Raw genomic sequence first — 21,098 nt, forward strand, 5'->3', positions numbered from 1 at the left:
CTTTGCTGTCTTGATCACCTGTAGTCCACTGTCCCAGCTAGGGAGGTGGAAGAGCAGGGACTCACCTAAGTCTGTGCTCTGCTGGGCAGAGCCCTCTTTCAAGCTTGCCCTCCTCTCGCTTAGGAAACATGTTTAGTGCCCTGTGCTGTCCTACTAGGACACTGATGTTGATTTGTCACTCACGTTAGGATAGTGAATACAACAGATTTTGTATTTGTAGGTTATAAGCTGTTTCTCTGTTTGGCTTGATTATCCCTATTTGTAAGTTACCCCTGTGGCTTGCAAAGGGGGTTGTTATTAACATGTGTTAATTACTGAGAGGCTCACCTGCCTTGTAATCTTTGCATTTGACACAGAGGAAGGTTAAAACTGTTGTCTGTGTCCAGAAACTAACACTTAAACATTTCGTAACCTGACCCAAGAGCATCCGAAAGGTGGAATGAATGTGCTTTTATTATGTGTGCTTTCATTTGAGAAAGGCCTCATGCTTGTAAAAACCTCCTGACTTCAGCAACTATCAAGTAGTCGTTGCTGGATGGAGGTTATGTCCTGTGCGGAGCAGTTGAAGCTGTTCGGTGAACTGGCGTGTGTTGGGTAAGCAGGCACCAAAAGTAAAGCAAGAGTCTTTTTTTCATTCTTGTCCTCTTACCACCAGGGAGCCATGAGGGCTCTTAACCCCCAATTGTTACGTTTCTAGCCCTTGGAAATGCTCCCCTGTTAGGGTGAGTGGGAGCATATTAAATTCTACCATTGAGATATTTGACTGGCACTCCGGCCACTTCAGATGATCTGAAGGCAAGACAGTTTTTTTTTACATCCTTAGGGCTCAAATTAAGCTCTTATTTATTAAAAATTTTTGTTTGTTTATTAAGTAAACTCTCCACCCAGTGAGGGGCTCGAACTCAACCACCCTCAGATCAAGAGCTGCATGCTTCCCAGACTGATCCAGACGGGTGCTCGTAATTTTTTAAAGCAAGACTTAGAGTTAAAATTTCAGCCTCGTTGCTGTTTGAGGGACAGTTTTGTAAACTGAGCCCACCGTTCCAACAAGCCTTGTTTAGAGCTTTTATTTCTTTGGGCAGATAGGAAATGAATGATGCAGTTTGGTGTTTCTGTGGCTATCTTTAAATGTTCCTGCCTCCTCAGCCTTCCTTTTTGAAACAATCTGTTGCACATAGGGGGTAATTTTAATGGTAACAGATTTGCTAAATAAGAATAATGCATATAATGTTGAAAGAGACACAAAATCCATATAGGAAGATTATTTTCTGTTTTCGGATACTTGGGACATTTCTAAAATCACATTTGTGTTGTTAGTAAATGATTCTTTGCAGTAACTGCTCCCAGGGCTCTTGGCTGGTGCAGTCAGTTAAAGCTTCCAACTCTTGGTTTCTGCTCAGATCTGATCTGCTCAGGTCTGATCTCATCAGGACCCTGAGATAGAGCCCTGTGTTCATGTCCAGCTCTGCACTCAGAGGGGAGTCTGTGATTCTCTCTGTCCCTCTCTCTCTCTTTCTCCCTCTGAACCTCCCTCCCCCCTCAGATAAATAAATCTTTAAAAAAGAAAAAAAATTAAATAATTGCTCCTTAGTTTGTCTACACAATAACCTAAAGTGAGACTGAATGTTTTTCTAGGGCCGCTAGCTTATTAAATTCTCAGTGTATTTTAATTTTCTGAAGTTTATGCTTGCTTTGGTTTAATTAAGGTTGAAGTTAATGTTCTCTGGAAGTAACTGCAGTGACATCAGATTCCGAGCTTATAAAGTAATGAAATGGTCCGTCAGAAACAGCAACTTACACCATATTTAGAAAGTAAACCAGATTTGCAGACGGGAGGATGTTCTGAGCATGCAGAAAATCCGTATCAAATCATTAGCTGCATAGTTCTGGTTAAACAGTAGACATTTATTTTTAATTACTAAATGCGTCAGACATGGAAAAGACATTTTGAAAAATATGATACCCACATACCCAAGTCCTAGATTAACAGATGGCAACATTTTGCCATGTTTGCGTCAGATTTCTGCCACTTGTTTTTAAGAAATAAATGGCCCCAGATGCAGCTCTCTGGATGCCTTCTCCCTTGCTATGCCTTCAGAAGTCTCCAAAACCTAACATATTAGGGTTTCATTCCTTTGCACGCTTTTATACATTGAATGAACTTATAAACAATATATCATTTTTTTTGTATTAAATATTTATATAAATGGCATTTCTTTTGTGACTTGCTATTTTTTTCAGCATGCTATTTAAGCTTTTAGGTGTTTGGGACTTTTAAACTTATTTAAATTATTTTAAAACTTTATTAATATTTATTTAAGTAATTTTTACACCCATCATGGGGCTTGAACTCATGACTCAGATCAAGAATTGCATGCTCTTCCAGCTGAGCCAGCCAGGTGCCCCCTAGCATGGTATTTTAAAAATTTATCATACCTCATTCCCATCTTTTTTTTTTTTTTTTTAATTGCCGTATGTGATTTCATTATATGAATAAACCAGCATGTTTGTAGCCATTCTCCTAGTGATGGACAGGTGGGCTGATTCAGAGGTCTGTATGCTCATTGGAGAGTTTCTCTGGGGAAGATGCCAAGAAGTGACATTGCTGGGGCAGAGGAGGAAGTATCTTCACCTTTACCATCTGTTCTTAAGTAGCTTTGTCAAGTCCTTGTACTTATAAGAGTGATCTGCTAAAGCCACATTTTGATGTACGTCACAGGAAATTTTCATAATGAATGCTAGATTTTCTGTGGTGCTAAATAGTATTTCAGTTTGTGTGCATTTTAATTTTGCCTGAAAGGAAATATAAAGTTATTTTGAATTTGCTGGCAGGCAGTTTTTTGCACCTTGTTAAGAATTTAGCATCTCTAATATTCAGGTCTGTAAAAGTTGGTGTGTCATTATTTTACTTATTGAGATGTAACCCCTTTAAGTGTAGGGTTATATATTGACACAGTCTTGTAACTATCATTCCAAATAAGATACAGAATATTCCCATCACCTCAGAAAATCCCCTTTTGTTCTTTTTCAGTCAATACTGTGCTCTCCCCAGCAGCCATGGGTCTGATTTCTGTTCTCATGATCTTGTCTTTTCCAGAAGGCACTATGAGTGGAATCAGATGGTGTGAATGTAGCCTTTTCGAGTGTGGCTTCTTTCACTTAGCGTAATGCTTTTAAGATTCCTCAGTGTTGCCTGTGTTATGCTTTATTCTTTTTCAGTGATAAGTAGTATCAGGATGTTTTTAGGAGTACTGAAGTATGTGAGTGTGAGCAGTGATGAAAATGACTTCAGTCCCATGCGGCTTGTGTGACTGAATTTATCTGTTTTTCTCATGTCACTCAGCATTAGGAGGAGTTTAGAGCATCAACTTCCAGTTAGAAAGTACATGAATTTGTAATCCCGTTACTTGAATGTTCTATTACCTCAGAATATTAAAAAACATGCCTGAAATTAGGGCCAATGTTCTGTGTCTTAACCTGGGACCTGTGGTTTTGTACATTTGTACTTTCCTTGTCAGGGTTCTCGGTGGTGGCAGATGACCTTTAAAAGAGATGAAAAACCACCAGTCTAATGTAAGCTCTTATTTCTGAATTAAAAACATCAGTTTATGGAAGTATATTTATTGACATGTCATTGTGTCATGCTTTTATATTAATTGGAAACGTTCACCAAATACTGGCACAGAGAACCCTTTCGTTTTATCAAGTGGCACGAACGGAGAGAATACTGGTAGAGCGAGCCTAAGTCCGCAGTTCTGCCTGCTCTGCGAGGAAGGTTTTCTAAGGCTCTCCAGAGGTTTCCACAGCCTTACTGCACTGCCTGAAACAAGGTACAGCCCCTCTTTGGCTTACCCACAGAGAATGGAGCCTCGGGCAGTAATGGACTTGTGCAGGGTCATACCACAAAGGCGGGACAAGTGTAGGACCTGAACCCAGCTTGTTCTGCATTCCGGAGCCTTTGTCCCTAACCCCTGGGCAAACTGCTTCCACACCTGAAGGGGCAGTGACCTAGACCCCCAAGTGTAGACACTTGTCAGGTGCTTTATTTTCCTTCCTCTGGCTTTTCAGAATTTTCATGGCTTTTCTTAAACATGTCTGCAATGAAATGTAGCTACCTGATGAGATTTTTTAAGATCTTTGTCCTGAGAAGGTAAATCACATCAGTGCTCTTTCTGATTTAGTCTTTGTTTTGTCCTGGATCTGGGGAAGTCTCCTGAGCACCGGCGATGGAAACCAGGAGCAGGGCTCGCTGTAGATACCCCAAGTGACACAGCCTAGAGCGCGGATCTGGAATTCTCCCCTGGCTAGTTTCTCAGACAGGGCCTATTTGAAGCAGCTCTGCTCAAACTCAGTACAGAGTATAAAGAGCAGCTGGCTGGCTGCCTTATCCCAGAGCCTCATCGCTGTCCCCACTGCTTCCCTGGGTGCCCAGCGCTACTCCAGGCCCGGAGATCAGTCAGACACGGGCACTGCTCTTGAGCAGCTGGGGCTGGGGACGGCAGTGCTGCAGGGAGCCCTGGCCTCACAGGGACCCTTCTGGGAGGAACCAATCCAGAGCCCACCCCAAGAAGTCTCTAGACCAGAAGGGGTAGGTGTCAGCAGTTCGGATTTTCTGGCCCAGACTCGCTTCTCACACCCTGCCGCAGGGCTGCTCCTGGTAGTTGTTTACAGGACCCCGCTGGCAGAGGAGGACAGATGGTACCAGTTTTGAAGGTTGCCGTTCACCTCCGATGAGCCCTTTGGTATGTATTTTGTGTGTGTGTCTAATACGCTGTCCTCGTGCAGAGGAAGCACTAAGTCCTGGGCAGGACGGAGAGCTTCGATTTGACTCAGATGGAAGAAGGATGCTGCAGGAAAGGGAGGAACTGCGATGTTCGTTGTCATGGCAACCAGCAGGTTTTTATCTGGAATGTCGCCTTTGCAACCTAAACCAGTCACCTTTTCTCTCACTGAAGGAAACTGACTGATGCAAACTCAAGAAATTACAGTGCCATGGCTCAGCGGGGTTTTCTTTGCTTCTTAGAAACAGCCTTGCAAGGACTTTAGTTCCTTCATAGAATTTCAGAGCTGAAAGGCACCCTGGTGCCTTACAGAACTTGATGAAGTCAGGTGCTCCGGGATGTCCTATTATGACGCGTCACCGCATTACCCCTCTGCCCCCCACCTGGTCTCACGCACGTGGCCAGGATTTTCACAGGAGGCTAGAATGAGGGTGAGTTTGGAGTCTGGCAGACAGACGCTCCGTGACAGGGGCTCCTCCTCAGGGGACAGTGTTCCATTTGCCATCCTTCGGACGCTTCTGCGGCTCCTCCTGGAGATGCTGCCGCGCTCGCTTCTCCTCCGCCCATCCGTCTGGAGACTCAGCAGGCACCGAGATGCTGAGCCCGCCTCACTCCTGCCTGTCCCCTGTAGGCGAGCTCCGAGTCTGCCCTTCGCAGTCCGAGGACTCCTGGGGCATTGAACCCGTATGGCTTTCTTTTAGTAGCTCTGGTGAGCTACCGTGGAGCCCGGTTATAACAGGCCACTGTAAGAAAATACCCTTTGTGGGGACAGGTGGAGCTCAGCCTGGGAACATAAGGAGTTTCTTGAACACCCGAGCAGAGTGTGTTGTGTTGTTGTTGTGTAGCACTTAGAAGGCAAAAAAATGTAAGCTGCCCTTTACTTCCCCTAATTACTTTGTCTGAGGAGTCCCTGTCACCCTGGGTGACATTGACAGTGCTGGGACCACTGGTCCTAATGGGCTTCCTTGGACAGTAACGTCAAGATGGATGGTGTCTGCGTCCCCACAGCTTGTGGCATAGGAAAGGCATCACTCAAGCACCTCCTCATGGCACTGTATTGAAGAATGAGGCGCCTTGCAAACCTCAGGTTGGCTTCTTCCCACTCCATCTGCCCAGGTGTCTCCTGTTGCCTCCCTCCCAGCAGGTCGGGAGTGTACTGTATGGAGAGCCCATTCATAAACAGCCCAGGTATGAATCGTGCTTGTAACCATTCTGCTCTCAGCCTAATTCAACAAATACGTAGCAAGCACCTACTATGTGCCAGGCATCCCAGGAACCCAAGTAAAAATCGCCCTCATCAAGCTCATATTCTGGTACAGCAAGGTAGGCGGCCCAGACCAATAAGTAAAATATACAGTGTGTTAATGGTGGTTCAGTACAGTGTTTGGATGCCAGTCACTGCAAGGGGGCTGGGGAGATCTTGGGGTGGGGGGAGAAAGAAGCAGTTGTAAATAGGAAACTCAAGGAAAGCTCTTCTCAGAGATGTCACTGAGGGAGGCCCTGAGGAAGTAGGCAGTACATTTGTCTGAGGGGAATTGCATTCCAGGGAGAGGGAACAGCAAGCAGACTCCCTGAGACAGGAACACGCCTGTGAGGCACATCAAGGAGGCAGAAGCAGAGTGAGTAAGAACACAAAGTCCAAGGGGTAGTGGGAGGCCAGTTAATGTTTTCCAAGGTTGCCTGGGCTCCTGGACTAAAGGTGGGCGCGAGCTGGTGTAGAGGGACGTGTGACAGTGACTTGGGTGGGGATGCTAGCCATGGAGGCGATGAGAAGTGGTTAGGTCTTCTGAATGCAGGCCATCGTCAAGCCCTCCTTGCGTGTGCTTAGAGCTCGGAGCGGGCAGTGCGGTACCGGCTCTCCAGAGAGGTTAGGCCTGGTTTTTAAAATTCTTACACACTGCACGAGCTCCTCTTAGACCATTTCCTCAACCCATTCGAGTCAGTGTCCTCAAGTGAAAAATAAGTATGATTCTTTCCTTAGAAGGGTGTGGAAGGCTTCTAAGACAAAGTACTGAAAGGGTCTCCCCTGACTCCCGTTCTCCTCTCCCACCTGACGTGGGTGCTCCGCCGCCCGACCTGTGCCCAAGTCTGTTGTGAGCCTTCATACTCTTGTCGCTTGTGGTCCGCTTGTCCCTTTCCCCACCAGAAAGCGGGCAGGGACTGCATCTCCTGAGCTTGGCACAGAATGCACAGGAAATGTTTGGTCGGATAGAGAGGGAAGGAAGCGAGGAAGAAAAGAATGAATTAAGAATTTCATGCATCGGTACTACTGTATTATTTGAGTTTATACGCTTCCAACAGATAAGAGGACTGCCTTTTCTGAGTTCATTGTTTACAGACATCACATGAGGAGTTTAAGGCACTGGCTACATTTGTTATTTAAATAAGTCTAATTAGGAAGATGTGTACACTTGTTTTCATATTTTAAAATTTATCTTTTCCTTGCTCTTGGCTTATAGAGCAGTGTTTGTTCAGAAATACTAATTGGTGTTTTTACTTAGGTGCTCTTTAAGAATGAAGATTTCATTAGCAGATTTCCTCAACAGTCTAAGGAAATTTTCCCTGAACATTTTATTATGAAAACTTTGAAATGAATAAAAAATACAAAGTAACAATCTACGTTAACACTCTCAATATACAGATAATCGAAATCTCTACAGGCAGGTTTCCTTTTGCATTTGGAATGCTTCTCTTACCTGTTATGATGTGAAAAGGCTCAGTCCATTAACTCTCCTGTTAGAAAAATTCTGTATGACCCCATGACCCTTCTCTCACTGTGAGACCCTTTGACCTTCATCTGGAAATGCTGCATCATTTACATTTAAAGTTAGGGTTATGGGTTGAATTGTGTCCCCTCAAAAAGATATGTTGAAGTCTGTGATATTGTGATTTACAGTAAGAAATACAGTAGACCCTTGAACAGTGTAGGGTTGGGGGACTGACACTCCCCTTACCACAGTGGAAAATCCACTGTGTAACTTTGGTCCTCTCCAACCCCAAAATAATTCCAGGTACCCTACTGTTCACAGGAAGCCTTACTGATAACCTAAACAGTCGATTCACATATTTTTTTAGGTTATATGCATCACATATTGTAGTCTTCCAATAAAGCAAGTTGGGGAAAAGAAAATGCTGCTAAGAAAACCATGAGGAAGAGAAAACATAATTACGGTACCGTACTATAAAAAATCTAATATAAATGGGGTTGAGTCCTTCCAACTCCTGTTGTTCAAGGGTCAACTGTATATATTTGGTCTTTGTTTCCATCTCTGACACAAAGCTCCTAAAACCTTTGGAATTTCCTAAGTGATTATAATGATAAAAGTGAAATGCTGTCTTTTGTGATTTAAAGAAAGCCCCTTTCAAACGAGGTGCAGTTTGCTAATTAGGCGACTTTCGGGAAGCCCCTAAGGATGGGGCCTGTTGCCAGGGGAACTAGCCTTGTTGAGATTGAAATTCTCCGTCCCACCTTCCACCTCTGGGGAGGGGAAAGCGGCTGGAGGTTGACGGAACCACCAGTGGTCAGTGGGTTAATCTAGCAGGGCTTCATGACAAAGCCTCCAGAAAAACCTGAGAGGCTGGGGTGCGGAGAGCTTCCGGGTTGGTGAACACTTGGAGATGCGGGGAGAGCGGCTCTGAGAGCGGGCACGGAACCCCTGCGTCCCTTCCCTCGACCTTGCCCTGTGCTTCTCTTCCTTTTGGCTCTTCCTGAGTTCTGTCCTTTTCTAATAAACTGGTACGAGGGGAAATGTCTTCATGAGTCTGTGAGCCACTCTAGAAAACGGACGGAACCCGGGGAGAGGGTCAGTTTGTAGCCAGTGCGTGAGAATCGCAGGTAACAACCAGTGGACTCGTCGTACTGATGCCTTCAGTGTGAGCCGATGCCGTCTGCAGGCGGATAGCGTCAGAGTCGAGTCGTAGGCTGCCCAGCTGGTGTTGGAGGACTGTGGGATGACCAGCAGTGTGGTGGTACGGTGAGAGAAGACACAGGAGTGACTTTGCCTTTTACCTCAAAATAGGACCTTGCTGGGGTGGGGGCTTTAAAGAAGGAACCAAGTCAAAAGGAGGTCATCAAGATGGGCTGTGACCCAGTGTGCCGGGATTTGGAGAGAGGCGTGCACAGAAGAGAGATGATGTGACGACCCATGGCGGAGTGCCTTCCGTGTGAGGGCTGACTGAAGCTTGGTGTGATTTATCTGCAGGTGGAGGAATGCCTGATGAGGCTTGCAGAAGCTGGGAGACAGGCCTGGAGTGGTCCCTTCCCTAGCACCTTCAGAGGGAGCCTGGTTTTGCTGACCACTTGATTTCAGGCTTCCAGAACCGAGACAATAAATTTCTGTTGTTTTAAGCCACCCAATTTGTGGTGCAGTCCCAGGAAACTGAGAGTCAGCCATTGAGTTTCCTGCTGACTAAAGAAGTTCTAATACCTGGGCCCAGAGTGAGTAGAAGCACAGACGGTCTTGAAATCTCAGGATAGTACTTGGTTAGCAGCTGGTTATCTCTATGCTCTCCCAATACGGTTACATTAATATTCTTTGCCATCCAAGTAAATACATCATTTAAAATTGTTCGTAGCAAACCCGTAGAAGTTCCAAGAATATGCCTGTGGAGGCAGTTTGAAAACCCCTGGTGCAGGAGGAAGAGAAACAGCCCAGACTTTGGTTCTGAGTTCAAATTGTCTCTCTGCTTCTTGGCCACCCACATAGTCTTTGAGTCTTCCACACCCACAGAATGAGAACTGCCTACCTACCCTGTGGACTGTGGGCTTAAGAACTAGAGGGCATGAACATGGTCTAGCATCAAGACTTACATATATAGCAGGAGCTCAGAAATCGGTTGAGGAATGGAAACACAGGGGTAAAGGGGAGAGTCAGACAAGGAATGCTTGGGGAGATTCCACTAGAGTAGGTGGCCTGACCCCCCCCCTAGTTTGAACACGGAGAGGTGTTTGTACAAATGGTTTTTCCACCTTGAAGGGGCTAGGAGAGGACTCCCGGTTCAGGCATGAGTCTTGTTTCCTAAACGAGGCACAGAGACCCCCAGAGACAAGTGACTTGTCTGAGGTCAGGCAGTCTCATGGCTTGGGCTGTTTTCTTATTTAATAAGGCAACCAAAAACAAAACAAAAAACTGGTTGTGTTGGTTCCCCCCCTTTTTTTTCTTTTAAATAACAGCTTTATTGAGATAAAATGCACAAGTCACTCATTTAAAAGTGTTTGAGTTCTTGGGTTTTAGTATATCTGCCGAGTTTGCAGTCACTGCAGTCCATTTCTGAACACTCTGGTCACCCCCAAAACAAACTCCAGACCCATTTAGCCATCACTCTCCATTTCCTCCCTCCAAACCCCCAGGCCACACTGGCCCCTAATTTACTTCCTGTTCCTCTGGATTTGCCTGTCCTGGACACTTTGCGTAAATGGAATCAGATGTATGTGGTCTTTTGTGCCTGGCTTCTTTCAGTCAGCTGGAGGTTTCCAAGATTCGTCTGTGTTGTAGCCTGTCAGCACTTCAGCCCGAGAACCTTCCACAGCACTGCCCTCCGGCATTTTGTCCTGTTCAGCATCTGACGCCCATTTGGGATGGTTGTTGCTGGTTTAGGGCTCTTAGGGTCACTCTGTTTCCCTCAACATCCGCATACAAGTGTCTGGGGGGTTTACGCTTTCTTTTGTCTTGGGTCGAAGCCAAGTTGTAGAATTGCTGGCTCTCCTGGGAGCTCTTGTGCTCCACTTTTGGGAGTCTGCCCAGGGGGTGTTTCCCAGGGGGTGTCTCCCAGGGGGTGCACAGGTCTGTGTTCCCACCGGGCTCTCCCTGAGCACCTTTTCCCCACCCCCCGCACCCCCGCCTTGCACTTCCCCTCCCCCCCACTCTGCACTCCCCCACTCCCACTGTGCTCCCACCCCAGTCCGGACACATTCCCATGGTGCCCCCACTGGCAGTGGGCGAGCACTCGAGTTTCTCTGCCTCTCGACCAGTGCTTACTACCGTCTTCTGACTATGGCCCTCCTGGCTGGTGTGAAGTGGCATCTCTTTGTGGTCTTGGTTTCGAAATTACTTTTAATGGAAGTAGTTGTATTTATTATATGATGAAATAAGTGGATATCTCTAGCCGAAAAAGGTGGTGTGATTAATAATATAGCTTCTGAATTCATTTCCATGCTTTTATAGATCCCTTCTTTAAGTCTCTCTCGCTCACTCTTTTTTTTTTTTTTTAAGTAAGCTCTCCACCCAGCGTGGCGCTTGAACTCATGGCCCTGAGGTCAAGAATCCTGTGCTCTTCCCAACCAAGCCAGCCAGCATCCCCCAACCCCCATATTCCTTCTTACTAGTCATTTTCAGAAGCCAGTTCTCCCAGACCCGTGTTGGGTAGAATAACTTCTTGAATTTGCATGAGGTGGCTTTTACTTCCAACACTGAAATTGCACAAGACAAGGCACCTGGAGCTTCTGAGCTCCCCCCCCACCCCCGCAGAGTCCACGGCTGGAGGGCCTCGTCAACAGCCAGTCTCCTGAGGGCTGGTGGTAGTGTCTGCCCCTTGTCATCTCATCTAGAAGCCAGGGCGTTTACTCAGGATTCTCCCAAGGGCTGGCTGCTGCCGGGCAGATATGGTGCTCATTCCAACCAAATGGGTACGGCCCGAACCGGCCCCGTGGGCTGTGCACGTTGACTCCAGGCCCTCTTCACAGACAGGCTTTACAAGCTGCACGTTCTGTCTTCAAGAACAAGAAGCTGAACAGAACGCATAGCACCTGTGAGGCCAGACACACATGTTGGTCAAATGAATGAATAGCATTGGCTTTGGAAGGCAGACCTCGTTCTAGCACAGCAGCTTGAGCAAGCTCTTAAGCTCAGAGAGCCATGGTACTTTATCTCTAGGAGAGAGATGCGGAAGTGCCTCTGTTGCCGGCGTCCCGCAATGACAGGGAAGTGCCCAGCCCGTGGTCAGCAGTCCGCACAGGTTCATTCTCTCTGCTTCAGTCCCTCTGCTAGGCTCTCCAGGTTTAGTCCAGTTCCAGACAAGACAGAACACAGAGTCGGTTGTACCATTTGGCTTATCTTTTCTTTACAGAGAGATAGTGAGCTTTTTGGCAAAAATTAAGTATTGGTGGAAATGAATATTGCAGTTTGGTAGCTGCTGATTGACATATGTTTGCTAAACGACTACTCAAATCTGAGGAAGCTTGCCTCGAGTTAAAAAAAAAAAAAAAGAAGAAGAAGAAGAAATCCCAGGAACAGCTTTACCCTCTTTGCCAGGTACTTATTTATAAAATTGTCTTCTGTGGAATGTCCTAGCTGAAAATTTTTTATAAAACACTAGCTTGCTCTGTCTCCAGAGTTCAAGTTAGCCTGCATGAAAGCTTAAACTTCAATGGATGTAAAAGGCTTAGGTCCTTTTTTGGAGCCTCTTTGCCTTGGATTTTTCTTTTCTTTCTTTCTTTCTTTCTTTTTTTTTTTTTTTTTTAAAGAAAGGGCTGTTCTTTTGGTCACTGGCTCTTTTTTTAGACTCGCAGGGAAGTCATAGTAACAGGCTCCATGTCTGATTGGGTTCCATGGCAACAAGGGTTGTGACTTTATTAGAGAAGAGTCGAGCATGCCAAGAAAGATAAAAATCGGAGTATGGAAAATGTCCGACCAGAAGAATGTGTTTTTTGGATAGCGTGCCCTGGAACAGAACAGTTTGCCAAGTTGGCACCGTTACAGTCTCCGTTACAAATTTGAATCCCACTGGGTTATCATTAGGTCATAGGGAGCAGTACTTGTTTCCAGAAGAGCTGCCTGCATCTTTGCTTTTATTATCTCATTCATTCATTCATTCACCCTTTTCTTATACCTTGGTATATTAAAAAAGAAATCAAAACAGCAACGGTAAGAACCTAAGCGGAGATGGTTCTGATTTCAAAGGTAGAAAAGAAATTTAGCTCATTCTTTGTGGCACTGATTACAGCTGTAAATTGTGAGACCGCGTGGGAGGACCAATTAGAGGCAATTATAACTCGATGGAACTCCCCCTGAATTAAAACTTGCTGTGTGCATTCCAAGCTGGGGGTTTTGTTTCCCTTGCCTGTTCCTCGTTGATGCGTGTAGAGATACCGGTTCCAGGATGAGGTTGCAGTCTCTGTAAGAGACCCTCTTCTCTCTCCCACAGCAAGGTGCAAGCTGATACTCTAACCCGAAGTGTGATAGAGTCCTTTTTGCCAAAGGTTCTAATATTTGGAGAAGAAATAGGGAGACTTTCAAATTCTCCTCGCCTGGTTATAAACGTGTAGGGCTGTCTTTACTTTTCTATCAGATGGGACTTTTTTTTTTCTTTTAAAGATTTTATTTATTTATTTGACAGAGAGAGATCACAAGTAGGCAGAGAGGCAGAGAGAGTGGGGGAAGCAGGCTCCCTGATGAGCAGAAAGCCCGATGCGGGGCTCGATCCCAGGACCCTGAGATCATGACCTGAGCCGAAGGTAGAGGCTTAACCCACTGAGCCACCCAGGCACCCCTGGTTTTTTTTTTGTTTGTTTTGTTTTGTTTTGTTTTTAATTTCTCCTCATCCTGATACTGAAAGTGGAAAAATTCCCAGGGCCAGATAGATGTTCTGACATGCCCTGTGGGTTCAGACTTCATTAGTGACTTACCTGCAGCCTCATGGTGATGAATCAGAAACCGCGCAGGTACTCATGATAAACATTAGTAAGTTCCGTTGGTGTAAGAGGAAAGATGACCTCGCCAGGTTTTCGGTGTCCCAGCTAATCAGGTATTCAGGCTCTTGGGGAAATTATTTAACTTTTTTGGACCGTGGTTTCTTGATATTAAAACGAGTTTGACCTGAATTGGTGTGTCCCAAACCTCCCCATTTATGAGTAACCTGGGGCGCTGCTTTCACACACGAAACCTCTGTTAGAGACTTTGCTTCACTGAGTCTGGGGTGGGGCTGGGATAGCAGGGGCCTGAGATGATCTTACAGTGGGATGTTCACGAAATACCAGACTAGCTCAGTGGTTATGAAGCTTCACTGGGGCATAAGAACGGGGCGGAGCTGGGAGGGAGAAAGGAGGCGGTTTAATGCACCTGGGCTGGTTCGGACCCCGCACCGTGGTCCAGGTCAGGAATCAGGTGGTTGCCGCCATCACTTGGAAAACACTGGTCTGCGTCATTTGAACTCCCTCCCAGCCCCCAAAATGGCTCTTATGCATTACTGCCTCTGTCAGCCACAGATGAGCCAGAAGAGTTGGGTTGATGGCAGGGCCCGGAGGGTTCTGCATACACTCAGTGCTGCTCCAAACACCGTATCACTTTTTTTTAAAAGCTATTTGTTTGGGACGCCTGGGTGGCTCAGTGGATTAAGCCTCTGCCTTCGGCCCTGGTCATGATCTCAGGGTCCTGGGATCAAGCCCTGCATCGGGCTCTCTGCTTGGCAAGGGAGCCTGCTTCTCCCTCTCTCTGCCTGCCTCTCTGCCTACTTGTGATCTCTGCCTGTCAAATAAATAAATAAAATCTTTTTTTAAAAAAAGTTATTTGTTTTAGGGGTGTCTGGGTGGCTCAGTCGGTTAAGTGTCCTACTACTGATTTTGGCTCAGGTCATGATCTCAGGGTCGTGAGATTGAGCCCCGCATTGTGCTCTGCGCTGAGCAAGAAGCCTGTTTGAAGTTAGTTTTCTCTCTCTCTCTCTCCTTCTCTCTCTGCCCCTCGTCGCTCACACACCCAAAATAAATAAATAAATAATCAGTAGTGAACACCTCTATTCACAGAATTTTCTACTCTATGCTATGTTTCCTTTGGATAAGACATGGTGTTTGCTAAGCGTAGTTACTTCCCACATGCATGGCACAGTACCAGCAACATAGGACTTACCTGGGGAGCTTGTGCAAAATGCAGAGATTGGACTCCCAGACCCAAAGATTCAGTAAGTCCTATAAAGGGCCTGGGCATTACTCTTCCTTTTATTCTTTCTTTCTTTTTTTTTTTTTTTAATTTGAGGGTATGTCTTTATTTCTTTTTAAGGTTTGACATAAGTGGGCTTCTCTCTTCCTAATCTCACTCCATTTTCCAGAGTAAAACTGATTTTAAGTGTAAACACATGTTTAGCACAAGATCCATAGTTTAATCAAGCCATTTAGATTATAGAAGAGTCTATAACACATAGAGGAGGTGCTTGAGGAAAAAACAAACTCATCTTCTGAGATGAAGAGTTCTTGTGGTTGAGTGATGAAATTAGCTGTTGGAGCAAACACATTTTATTGTGTGTCTGCTCTCTTGAGTTTCTGTTTGTGCCTTGTTTGTTCTATTTCCTGTTTAACAAAGATTGAATAATACTGTTAAATGAAGAATGTAGTAGAGCTTTAAGCCTAAATTACAAAGGTTTGCTCCCCACTCCTCCATTAACCAGCTAATTTAGAGTGCAAGTTTATAGGAAAAAATCCCATAAAGGACATAAGGTGGAAAATGTTCTAACTTATAATCTTTATACCCAGAGATAAGAACCATTGTTTCTTACATATCCTTTACAGAAATGTTTTCTGCACAAAATGTATCCTTTATTTATTTAACCAATCTCCTATTGATACACAATTTCTTTCTAGGATGATTTTTTTCCCCGTATTTATTTGCTTTGTTATACTCTACTAAATATTTTTGTACATCTTTTTTCCTGTAACCATATGTGGTTAAATTTCTAAAAGCGGCGTTGTTGGGTCAAGGGGTATGCGTCTTTTTAAATACAGAAAGATGGGAACAGAATGTCTTGCCAAAGTTTTACCAATTTAACTGGTGAAATCTTCTATTTTCAAAAGACTTTCCTGGCCCAGTTTGTTCTGCTGCTGCAGGTGAGCAGCTGACTATCCTCATCTACTTAACGTGAAACCTGAGACTTATTACCTCAGGGCTGCTGGTCGGAGGAATTAATAAAGAGATTTCATAAAAAAGAATTTAAAAGGTATCTAAGGAAGGGAGGGAGGGAGAAGAGAATAGAGAAGGAGCTTAGTAAAGCAAGTAAGTAACCCTGAATTTGCCAGTAGAATTCTTTGGGTCAGATGAAGTCACAGAACCTGAATTGGGTTCAGAAGAAAGGAAGACAGTCTTGGAGCATGCTTGTGAGAAACTGAGGCCCTAGATTACAGTTCCCTGGGTATGAACAGCTCTCTCGGTGGATGGAGTAGGACAGTTCTGAGCGAGACATCGCGGTGATGAGATGCTCTTCGTTATTCGTAACCTCTTATGCCTTCATGGTCTAGTTAGGGGTGTGTGTGTGTTTCAAAGTAATGTTTAAATTGAAAGAATTACTTCTCAGACGTCTTCTGACCCACACTGCGTGCATCTTCTAGCATCCGAGAGGTAACAGTACGGATCAGGAGCTATGTGCTCTGGGGATGCTGCTGTTGCCCCAGATGCCGGATGCCAGCTGATCTGGCTGTCCACCTGCCTCTACTTGCTGCCTCCTACTGGCAGCAAGATGGGAGAGGATCTTTGACATACACAGAAAATGAGGTGAATCTATTCAGAGTCTGGGAAGTTCAGGTCTATTCAAGAGAGCAGTAGGAGGTATTCTGGGTCTGTAGGTCAGTGAGAGTTGAAATCTTAGAGGCTGGCTAAGAGGGATGGCCAGGTATATTGTGAGTTATTTATTTATTTTTAAGAATTTATTTATTTATTTGACAGATAGCAAGAGAGAACACAAGCAGGGGGAGCGGGTGGGGGAGAAGCAGGCTCCCCACTGCGGGGCTCGATCACAGGATCCTGGGATCATGACCTGAGCCGAAGGCAGATGCCTTCATGACTGAGACACGCAGGTGCCCTATATTGTAAGTTTAAGGGGAGCCATCCAGAGTCCACACAGTCTGGGAGCAGCAAGAACCTCAGGTTAGATTTGGCCTGTTGAGGAGTGGGCACTTGCTCTGTCCCATCACTCAGGGACCAGAGTGCCCTCTCAAACTGGTCATGCTTGAGCCAGGCCACATGCGGTCAGGTGGAAGACAGGAATCAAACAGGTTCTGAAAACAATAGTCTGAATTGAGTCATTCCCTGTGTTTAATCAAAATTAGTAAATGAGCCAGCTACTAGAGAGCTGGGAGGTGGTTGTCACATGTCCCTGCTGAGCAGGGAGCCTGATGCAAGACTTGATCCCAGGACCCTGAGATCATGACCTGAGCCGAAGGCAGATGCTTAACCAGCTGAGCCACAGAGGCTCCGCAGCCTGATTTTTTTCATGTGACTTAAGGCAATTCAAATATTTGCAAATCTGTTCATGCAAGGGAGGTCAAAAGGGATTTAAAGATAAATGACTGACAGCAGGAAAGCTTGTAATCTGTTGCAGGGTTATAACGTGAAGCAATAGATGTTCATAATATATGATCACAGAAGGGCAGGAAAAAATATGAAATATCTTGTGTCTGGTATGACAGCAGGTCCTTCTTTGATTTTTCTAGGAGGAATTTCCTCAGATGAGATCAGAGTCCCCAAAAGATTTATTTGCCCAAAGTCATATAGAAATCAGATCTGCCTTACCTTTCAAGTCCCTTTATAGCCTCCTCAGTAAGTTGCCCCCAGGCACTGTCGTCCTGGGCTCCGGTTTTCAGCCCCTTCCTCCCTTGGGGCTCATCTGGACACCTGTAGTTCCTTGGACGTCCCACAGGAACCCCAAATCCATCCCCATCTGAAGCAGAATCCTACTCTACTCCCATGTCCTACTCCTGCCTCTCCCCAGTTTTCGGTCTTGTGAATGATCTTATCGGCCACCATTAGGAATGAAAGGGACATGGGGCTTTCCTTGACTCTCCCTTATAATCCCCACATCCAGTTCGGGGCACATCTTTTTGATGCTGCCTCCTCGGTGTCCCTTGAGGGCACTCTCCTTCCCAGTACTGCCCTGTCCGGCATCCGCAAACTCTCGCCCTAGAGTCAGTCCTACAGCAGGCGCCAGTGTATTCCGCCTGACGGCTCCCTCACAGGGACTGGTCTGACCCCAGGATCTGGGCATCCTAATCCCATTAGCAGCTGCCACGCGTGGCCTGTGGGGTGAAATGCAGACCCCCTAGCACGATTGCGCGGGAACCCTCCAGTTCTGATCCCCGTCATCGGCCGCTCAGTTCTGCCTTCCTCACCTGGCGTTGAGTCCCCCGGGTCCTCATCTGCTATCCGGCTGACCAGTTCAGAACTTGCTTTACCTGAAGCACCTTCTGAGTGACAAGTCTCTTCCTGCCTGGTCTCATTCTCATCCCTTCCCCCCAGCCCTCCTCCCTGCCCCCGGGGCTGGACTCCAGGCTGTCCTGTCCTCAGAGGTTGCCATTGTTTCTCTGGCTGTGCCCCCTTGCGACACCAGCACGCCTCGCTGTGCCTGACACTCCAAGGCACCAGGGAGTGTCTGCCTTGTGAATGAGGCCACAGAGCAAAGAGTCTCCCAACTCGTCTCACTTCTGAGCTGATGCCTTTCCCGAGGCGTTGGGACCATTTCCCACTCGCTCTGCCATCATTCATGTTGGTGTTTCCCATGCTCCGTTCACTGCTCTGCCCGGACTCTGCCTGACCAAAGTTTGTTGAGTCGAGCCCATTTCCTCATCAGCAAACCAGGAGTGCCAGACTGAGTGTCATCTGGGGTCCCCCGGCCATCCCAGAGTTGCGGGATAACAGGCCTCCCTTCCAATCTGCCCCCCCCCCATAGAGAGCGTCTCGTGGCAGCAGAGAGAGCCCATTGGGGCAGCGCCGGGTCCCACACGGTGTCTGATGGCCGGCCGCTGTGCTGCTCACGGTGCAGGGCGTGGAGAGTCTCGGAGGCAAACACGGGAATGCCCAGAGATACGCAGGCGGTATCTCCTGAGTCTGGGCTGAGTCACAGGGTAGGCGCTGTCGAAAGAGGCAGCCTGCCCGCCCTGCAGCCTCAGATGCCTCTCGGGCAGGAAGGCGCGCTGGTCGCTGTCCGGGTCTGCCCTCTTGCCTGTTGTGCGGTTTTGGTAAGTCTCTTCACCCACTCTCCCCTTTCAGCCGCGTATGTAACTATGTGTTGTAGAGCTTTGTGGTCATTCAGAGTTGATGAGGTGCTTAAGAGAAATATAGATTATTTTTGTGCTTGCCCCAAATCCTCCCTCATCGCCCCATGGGTTTCTAGGTATTTAAATGGCCTAAACTCCTGAACCACCAAAGCTTGTCATGCTGGGTCCTTTAAAAATGTCCATGCCGCTTGTGGGATTTAAGAGGTGAGCAAATACTTGGGTTGGAGCGGTGCCAGCTCCTGGCTGGAAACCGAGCTGGCTCTCTGCCCGCTTCCCAGACACCGGGGAGGTAATCCCGGAGCTAAACAGGCGGAAGTGGGTCTGACCTTGTACTCTAACCCTGAGTCCTCTCACAAGTGGATCTCCTTGAAACCTCCCTTTCCTGGAAACTTGGGACTGAGTAAAAGAAACTGTGTGGGACAGTGTCAGCCACTGTCTCTCCACCGTGAGGAGGACGGGCGTGGTGGCTGCCCCCCAGCCACGGCAGGGCTGGGAGAGGAAGCAGCAGTGGGGGAAGTGGACATCTGTACCACCCAGGGCCCCTCTTGCTGTCCAGGGACACCGCCCCGTGGTGATGGAGGCAGGGCTCCCCGCGGGGTTCTGTTTTGCCCTGCCCCTGGGAGCTGCCTGATCTCCTGGGAATGTCTGTTCAGTTTGTGACTCTGTGTGTGTGTGTGCATGCGCGTGCCTGTGCCATGGACTGTTTCTGTGCATCGGTACAAAACACATACAGTCTTTCTTCTATTTCCTGGACCTGACAATACTTGAACTTATTTATTCAAGTAATTTGTTTCCAATACGTTTGGCATCAGAGGTTGATCTAGAATGTTGTAAAGGTGGGCTTACTGTTGGTAATGACGCCCGTTCTTTAGAAACATATTATTGAGGATGGAAGAGAGGTATGGCAAATGGGAAGAATTTTCTGGTTATCATTGGATTTTTTGCATCTTGGAGATTAAATTTCTGTTACTTAAAAAAAAAAAAAAAAAAAAAAAAAGCAAAAATGGAGGGCCTGTTGTTCTAACAATAAACCGTCTTAGGAGCCTCCCAGCATTGTGAGCGCTGCAGTTGTATACCGTTTGGGTTGGAATGAAAGGGGAAAATTGCTTCCCAAACCACCGGAGAACTGCTTATAAAACTACCACTGCCTTCGGTGAGGGACTCTTCAGAAGGAAGGGGTATTTTCTTGCTGCTGGTCGACAAGACTTTTCTGGGAGAAGCCTTCTCAATGTGGACAGGCCCTTCCCAGCTCTTCTGCCTCCCAGTTCCCATCCTGCAGCTGGGCCAGGAGGAGTGGGTTCCTCCAGTGCAAACGAGGGTGGTTTGCAGGCTGCCTGGGGGCTCATCTGTAGGATGAGGAAAACTGGGGTCTCTCACTGTTTTGACTACATCCTTTACCGCTGCTGGATGTGACCCAGAAAGGCCAAGTCAGGCCCCACTGGAGTAGCCCAGAGGCCTTTAAGTCCCAGATCACAAGTTAAGTCGGGTCCTCAGATTTAGACTTTAACCAAGAATGAAGTACAGAGCCAGACAGACCAGTGGGATTAAAAGATAGATGTTACTCATCATGTAATTTAAACATACGTACACACAGAGTTTATTATACTGTGGATCTTATTCTATGGTGTTTATTTTTAAATGTTTATAAATTGTAAAATGCTATACCCAAAAGATATTTCATTTAAAAAAATAACATGAGGGGTGCCTGGGTGGCTCAGCGGGTTAAAGCCTCTTCCTTCGGCTCAGGTCATGATCCCAGGGTCCTGGGATCAAGTCCCACATCGGGATCTCTGCTCAGCAGGGAGCCTGCTTCCCTTCCTCCCTCTCTGCCTGCCTCTCTGCCTACTTGTGATCTCTGTCTGTCAAATAAATAAAATCTTTAAAAATAAATAAATTAATTAAAATAACATCTAAATAAGCACCTAAAACTCTGGGCAAGAAATTGAACTTGACCCTATGACTTTTTCCCTGATTGCATGTCCCTCCATCACAAGCCTCCCCTCCTCCAAGAAGTCATTCTGTCTTAAGGTGTGTGTTAACCATTCCCTTGCTTTTGCTTTGTCATTTTACCACCTGTGTGTTTGTACTCAAATAGGAGTTTGCCTGCGTTTGATCTTTAGAAAGAGGAATTCGTACTTCATGTGGTTTTCTTTGACTCCTTTGTTTAGAAAAGATTTACGTTTTAATTCTTGTAGCTATGGTTCCTCTCATTCCACTGTACAAAAGCACCCAGCATATATATGCATATATATATATATATATTCTATTGCCTCTAGACCTTTGGGTTATTTCTGGGTTGCGGTGGTGGTTTTCTGTTGTGAACCTTGCTGCTATGAATGTGTTTAATA

At 46.4% G+C, this 21,098-nt stretch overlaps 1 protein-coding gene across 3 annotated transcripts in view; it reads left to right on the plus strand.

Annotated features, from left to right (window-relative positions):
• The window catches only part of TMCC3 (transmembrane and coiled-coil domain family 3), a 262,928-nt gene that overhangs the window by 206,586 nt on the left and 35,244 nt on the right, over nucleotides 1-21,098 (plus strand). Inside the window, exon 1 of one of the 3 annotated variants that reach the window (XM_059402341.1) lies at nucleotides 18,535-18,711. The exons of the other annotated variants lie outside the window; for them this stretch is intronic. Coding sequence (XP_059258324.1) covers nucleotides 18,547-18,711 — 165 coding nt within the window. The 5' untranslated portion in view covers nucleotides 18,535-18,546. Of the gene's footprint in view, nucleotides 1-18,534; nucleotides 18,712-21,098 lie in introns of those variants that run through there. 3 annotated transcript variants of the gene reach the window in all.

Source organism: Mustela nigripes, chromosome 6 (assembly GCF_022355385.1).
Source record: "Mustela nigripes isolate SB6536 chromosome 6, MUSNIG.SB6536, whole genome shotgun sequence".
Classification (NCBI taxonomy): Eukaryota; Metazoa; Chordata; class Mammalia; order Carnivora; family Mustelidae; genus Mustela; species Mustela nigripes.